Source organism: Sapajus apella, unplaced genomic scaffold (genome assembly GCF_009761245.1).
Source record: "Sapajus apella isolate SASKATOON/1434 unplaced genomic scaffold, GSC_monkey_1.0 scaffold38, whole genome shotgun sequence".
NCBI classification, from domain to species: domain Eukaryota; kingdom Metazoa; phylum Chordata; class Mammalia; order Primates; family Cebidae; genus Sapajus; species Sapajus apella.
In genome coordinates, this window is record NW_022436978.1 from 1,132,916 (window position 1) to 1,138,949 (window position 6,034).

Here is a 6,034-nt window from a genome sequence, read left to right on the forward strand (position 1 = left end):
CTGTGCCCACCCTCTGGAATGCCTTCCTCCCCCAACCCCTGGTGGACATTTCCTCATTTCCTGACCTCTTCCATCACCTTGCAGGCGAGTATGAAAACAAGGGGCTGATGATCATCGATGAGGAGGAATTCCTGCTGATCCTGAAGCTCAAAGACCTCAAGAAGCAGTACCGAAGCGAGTACCAGGACCTGCGTGACCTCAGGGCTGAGATTCAGTACTGCCAGCACCTAGTGGATCAGTGTCGCCACCGCCTGCTCATGGGTGCGACAGTTGGGAAGGTTGGCTGGCCACCTGAGGTACAGGGAGGCTCAGGGCAAGGCCACAGCCTGAGTTCTGGAAGCGCCCTCAGAGTTTCTCTCTGGCAGAGACAGGGGCTGGGCAGGGGCTTTAGATGTTTGGTTCCCAGGACTGTGAGGGCCAGAGATGGAGATGGGGACAGGGTGAGACTAGGAAGTGAGCAGGTGGTGAGCCTGAAACAGGTATAAGACAGATGAGATCACACAGCCCTTACCAGCTTCATCAGGTTCTGTCTTCTCGCCTCCTTGTAGAATTTGACATCTGGTACAATGAATCCTTTGTCATCCCTGAGGACATACAGATGGCACTGAAGCCAGGCAGCAGCATCCGGCCAGGCATGGTCCCTATGAACAGGATTGTATCTTTGGTGAGTAACAAAAGGGCAGGGCATGGCAGTCATTGAGCATGAGGCATGGACAGTGCCCCTTGACCTCTGTTCTGGCCACAAACATGGCAGTGTGTGGCGCTCCCAGCCTCTCCACAGCCAGCCCAGGCAGGTGGGCAGGCATAGATCTCTTCTGGGGGAAAATATCATTCTTGCTACTGCCACGTTTCTAAAGAAGTTCATCCTGCTCAGGCAGCAGTTACAGGTTGTCTGTGGGGATACTGACAGACATGGGGGCTGGAGGGTTGTGAGATGCTCTGGTGGGGCGTGGCACAAGCCCAGCAAGGGACCACCCTGGTGCCCACCACGGGCCCTACCAGGGTGTATCCTGACAATGCCATGCTAAAGGGACTGTCCTCCCCCAGGGAGAAGATGACCAGGACAAATTCAGCCAGCTGCAGCAGAGGGTGCTTCCTGAGGGCCCTGATTCCATCTCCTTCTACAATGCCAAAGTCAAGACAGAGCAGAAGGTAACTCTGAGGCCTATGTCTCCAGGAGGATGGGGGCCTCAGTGACCTTATTACTAGGAAACCCAGGATCATATCCCTTACTTTAGAGAGGTAGGGAAGGAATGGTGCCATTCCAAGGAGATCAGTCACCCTCAGTCAGTGGGTGTCTTCTGCCAACTCGACTGCAATTGGGCTGGATCCTAGAGGGGTCCCACCAACCATGGCCCCACCTGGACATGGCTGGTGAGTGCTGACTAGCCTGTGTATGGTTCACAGCACAAAGCCCAGGGATCCCCTGAGGCTTCCACCTGTCAGGGAGAACCTTCCCTACAGGGGCCACTCTGCATAGGTGCCAGGGGACAGAGGATCACATGCAGCTGAGGCATAGCTAGACATGGGCGTTAGCTGTAGATTGGGTGGGATACTCTCCTCCCCGAGCAGATTAGGCTGGAGCAGAGGGTGTCCACTCTGCTAAGGCCCAGCCTGGAGCCAGAACACAGAGGGCCCTGTGTGCTGCACACTCCTCTTTGTGCAGAGAAAGTGCTTATACAGCAAGTGGCAGATGCACATGGGGCAGATGCCCAAGTGAGTTCATTCTTTTACAAATATTTTTGTAGTTATTTATTAACATATTCAATAGGTGAAACATTCAGGTGTTTCAAACAGTAGGAAAGCATGAAACCGGGCGCGGTGGCTCACGCCTGTAATCCCAGCACTTTGGGAGGCCAAGGCAGGTGGATCATGAGGTAAGGAGTTCAAGACCAGACTGGCCAACATGGTGAAACCCCGTCTCTACTAAAAAATACAAAAATTAGCTGGGCATTGTGGCTCGTGCTTGTAATCCAAGCTACTTGGGAGGCTGAGGTAGGAGAATTGCTTGATCCGGGACCCGTGAGGCAGAGGTTGCAGTGAGCGGAGATGGCGCCACTGCACTCCAGCCTGGGCTACAGAGTGAGACTCCATCTCAAAAAAAAAAAAAAAAAAAAAGCATGAAAGTATGTGGCCAAGCGTGGTGGCTCATGCCTGTAATCCCAGCAATTTGGAAGGCCAACGTGGATGGATCACTTGAGGTCAGGAGTTTAAGACTAGCCTGGCCAATATGATGAAACCCCGTCTCTACTAAAAATACAAAAAAGTTAGCCAGGCATGGTTGCAGGTGCCTGTAGTCCCAGCTATTTGGGAGGCTGAGGCAGGAGGATAGTCTGAGCCTGGGAGGCGGAGGTTGCAGTGAGCCAGCACGTAGTGGATCAGTGTTACCGCCTGATCCACTAGGTGGTGGTGGAACCCCGCTTCTACTAAAAATACAAAAAATACAAAAATTAGCCAGGCGTGGTGGCATTGGCCTGTAATCCCAGCTACTTGGGAGGCTGAGGCAGGAGAATCACTTGAATCTGGAGAGGCAGCAGTTGCAGCGAGTTGAGATTGCGCCATTGTACTCTAGCCTGGGCGACAGAACAAGACTCCATCTCAAAAAAAAAAAAAAAAAAAAAAAAAATCCCAGGTGATGTTAATGCTGCTAGTCCAGGACCACACTTGGAGTAGCACACTTAGAAACTTTACCTTAGAACCTGCTCTTTATTAGGTTGAAGACTTTCTCTTCTGTTCCTATTCGTTGAGTGCTTTTTTCCTCTCTCAATCATGAGAGGGATATTGGAACCATTATCTTTTTGTATACTGCATGCCTTTCCTTTCTATTCTCACTCCTAGGAATTTGATTAGATGTATTTTATTTCATTCTGTCTTCTGTACCTTTTAAAATCTCCCATGTTTCTTTCAGCTCCTCATCTCTCTATGCTGTAGTTTAGATAACTTTTTTTTTTTTGAGATGGAGTTTCACTCCTTCGCCCAGGCTGAAGTGGTGTGATCTCGGCTCACTGCAACCTCCACCCCCTGGGTTCAAGCGATTTTCCTGCCTCAGCCTCCTGAGTAGCTGGGATTATAGGTGTCTGCCACCATGCCTGGCTAATTTTTTTTTTTTTTTTTTTTTTTGAGATGGAGTCTCACTGTGTCCCCCAGGCTAGAGTGCAGTGGCACAATCTCGGCTCACTACAACCTCTGCCTCCCAGGTTCAAACAATTCTCTTGCCTCAGCCTCCCGAGTCGATGGGACTATAGGCGTGTGCCACCCTGCCTGGCTAATTTTTACATTTTTAGTAGAGACAAGGTTTCACTGTGTTGGCCAGGCTGGTCTCGAACTCCTGACCTCAGGTGATCCACCTGCCTTGGCCTCCCAAAGTGCTGGGATTAGAGGTATGAGCCACTGCACTCAGCCTGGGTAACTTCTTTAGATTCTTGCTTTAGTTTATTAATACACTCTTAGTCATGTCTAATCTCCTATGTCTAAATATTGTATTAGGTTCTCCTTCAAATATGCTTGGTCTTATTTTTTTTTCTTTTTAATTAAAAAAATTTTTTTTTCTTGGATTTATCCCTTGAACAACAACAAAACAAATAAAATTAAAAAAAAAATAAAAACAGTTTTTAAAAATAGAGACAGGGTCTCCCTCTGTTGCCCAGGCTGATCTCCATTTCCTAGACTCAAGGGATCCTCCTGCCTGGGCCTTACAAAGTGCTGGGATTACAGGCATGAGCCACTGCACCTGGCCTTTTTTTTTTTTTTTAATAAGGTCTTGCTCTGTTACTCAAGCTGGAGGGAGTGTAGTTCCAGTGACACGATCATAGCTCACTGCAGTCTTGATATCCTGGGCTCAAGCAATCCTCTCACCTCAGCTTCCCAGAGTACTGGGATCATGGGCGTGAGCCCCTGTGCCCAGCTAGTTATTTAAAATAAATTTTTATTTTATGCTTTTTAAAAAGCATTATTGAGATAGAATTTGCATACCATACAATTCCCCCATTTAAAATGTGCAACTTGCCAGGCATGGTGGCTCACGCCTGTAATCCCAGCATTTTGGGAGGCTGAGGCAGGCAGATCACTTGAGATCAGGAGTTCAAGACCAGCTTGGCTAACATGACGAAACCCCATCTTTACTAAAAACACAAAAACTAGCCAGGGATGGTGGTACACACCTGTAATCCCAGCTACCTGGGAGGCTGAGGCAGGAGAATCCCTTGAACTTGGGAGGTGGAGGTTGTAGTGAACCAAGATCGCACCGCTGTGCTCCAGCCTGGATGACAGAGTGAGATTCCGTCTCAAAAAAAAAAAAATTAAAAAAATCTAAATCAGAGAAATCCTGTATTTCTACAGGCCAAAATTGTATTCTCTCATCATTCTCCAATCTCTAGAATTCTCTGTATTGGCCATTTTTAATGTTTAAGATATACCCTTCCTTCAGCACCTCTTGGGTAAAAAAGAAAAAAGAAATTAAAATAAAGATATGCTCATGCACAAACTTTTCATGCAGATGTTATACTTGAACTATTCCATGTTCTTTTGATTCTTTGTTATAGTTATTTAAATATATATTTTTAATGTAAGAAATATATAGATCATATTTTTCGTGGTCAAAATCTGTTTCCTGTTTTACTGAGTCTCATGGTGGCTTGATGGTGGGGTGTGTGTGTGTGTGTGTGTGTGTGTGTGTGTGTATTGAAATCATGAGCTTGTGTTTGATTGAACTGAAGCTCAAGGAGACCTGAACACATACATTGAGATTACCTTCTTTCTAAAAAGGTTTGCACTTGCTTTCTGCAGTTAGCCATGGGGCATTATCAACCCAGGACCGTTTTTACTCTCTTCAAGAATTCTGGTTTAATATGAGAACTTCAATTTAGACTTCTACTTTGTGGGGAACCTAAGATTCATATCCATGTTCCAAGCTAGTTTTGGCATGTGGCGCCTTACAGCCCATTGTTTCTGTTTCAGCCCACTGTTTTCATCTGCTTTCTAAGAGCCTAGCGATGCATTAAGAAGGTGTAATTTGTGAACATCCAGTTGATTGCAGTGGCAAAGAGAGGGCCCTTCCCAATACCTGTCCCCTAATTCCTTTGGAGATAGAACCCTCTTCTTTTCTTTTGAATCTATTCCCTGTCAGAAACTCTCAAGTATGCCCTTGAAACCTACATGCCTCCTTTCAAATATGCCTGCCAGACTGTTTTAAAACAGTTTTACACACTTTCTTTAGGATAAAAGAATGAAAGAGTTTGAATGGAATGTTATTTCTCACAGAGTTGGGGCTACTCAGAAGGAATCCTTGTCCACAACCCGTGATGTTTGCAGGAGTAATGATAGGGTGAATGTGAGTAGCCTGGTCTGAGTCCCTGCTAAGTCTATCCCTCCTAATCAGTTCCTGTTTTCTCCTCCCTCTGTGTCCAGCATAATTACTTGAAAACCATGATGGGCCTCCAGCAGGCACATAGAAAATAGAGCCTCATCACCTGTACCTTAAAGGACAAGACCAGCAACTCCAGCCTGCTGTAGTGGAGCTGCTCAAACACCTGCCCACAGCTGCAGCCTCTCTACTTCAAGGCTGGGACTCAGCACAGAGAACACACATGGCCTGCCTGCTGGGAGAAGCATCCTCCAAGGACGCCCTTGCTCATCTCCACAGAGCACTTTTGGTTTTAATTCACTGTCTTATATGCAGGGACAGGATAAAATAACTTTCTAGTTTGGACTTTTAGTGCTCATCTAAGAACTTTGTCTTATTTTCTCTCTGAAAGGACATCTTCTCTTTGTATGTGTGAGGTCAGAACTGCGTCTCAAGTAGGAAAGCAGAAAAGTAGCTCAGCCAGGCTCCTGGTAGACCTTTGTCCCATTGGTCAGCCTCTTTCCTGGATAGACATCCTGAGGTGGGGGTGGTGAGCTTGTCTGAGGAGCTCTGCTTCTCACAGCTCCCTCAGACCCTAAGTTCCCTCAAGACATCTTTTCTGTGTTTCTGAGCCAGTGAAGACAGTAGGAGGCCCTCCTTCACTTGGCAACCAGGGGAGCATAAGGTCTCGTC

At 47.0% G+C, this 6,034-nt stretch overlaps 1 protein-coding gene across 2 annotated transcripts in view; it reads left to right on the plus strand.

Annotated features, from left to right (window-relative positions):
* KIF9 (kinesin family member 9) overlaps window positions 1-5,713 on the plus strand; it is a 47,256-nt gene extending 41,543 nt beyond the window's left edge. Inside the window, exons 18-21 of one of the 2 annotated variants that reach the window (XM_032297967.1) lie at window positions 85-261; window positions 549-664; window positions 1,048-1,152; window positions 5,407-5,713. In XM_032297967.1, coding sequence (XP_032153858.1) covers window positions 85-261; window positions 549-664; window positions 1,048-1,152; window positions 5,407-5,457 — 449 coding nt within the window. In that variant the 3' untranslated portion in view covers window positions 5,458-5,713. The remainder of the gene's footprint in view (window positions 1-84; window positions 262-548; window positions 665-1,047; window positions 1,153-5,406) is intronic. The other variant, XM_032297966.1, reaches the window with a different exon arrangement.
* Window positions 5,714-6,034: the final 321 nt, after the last annotated feature.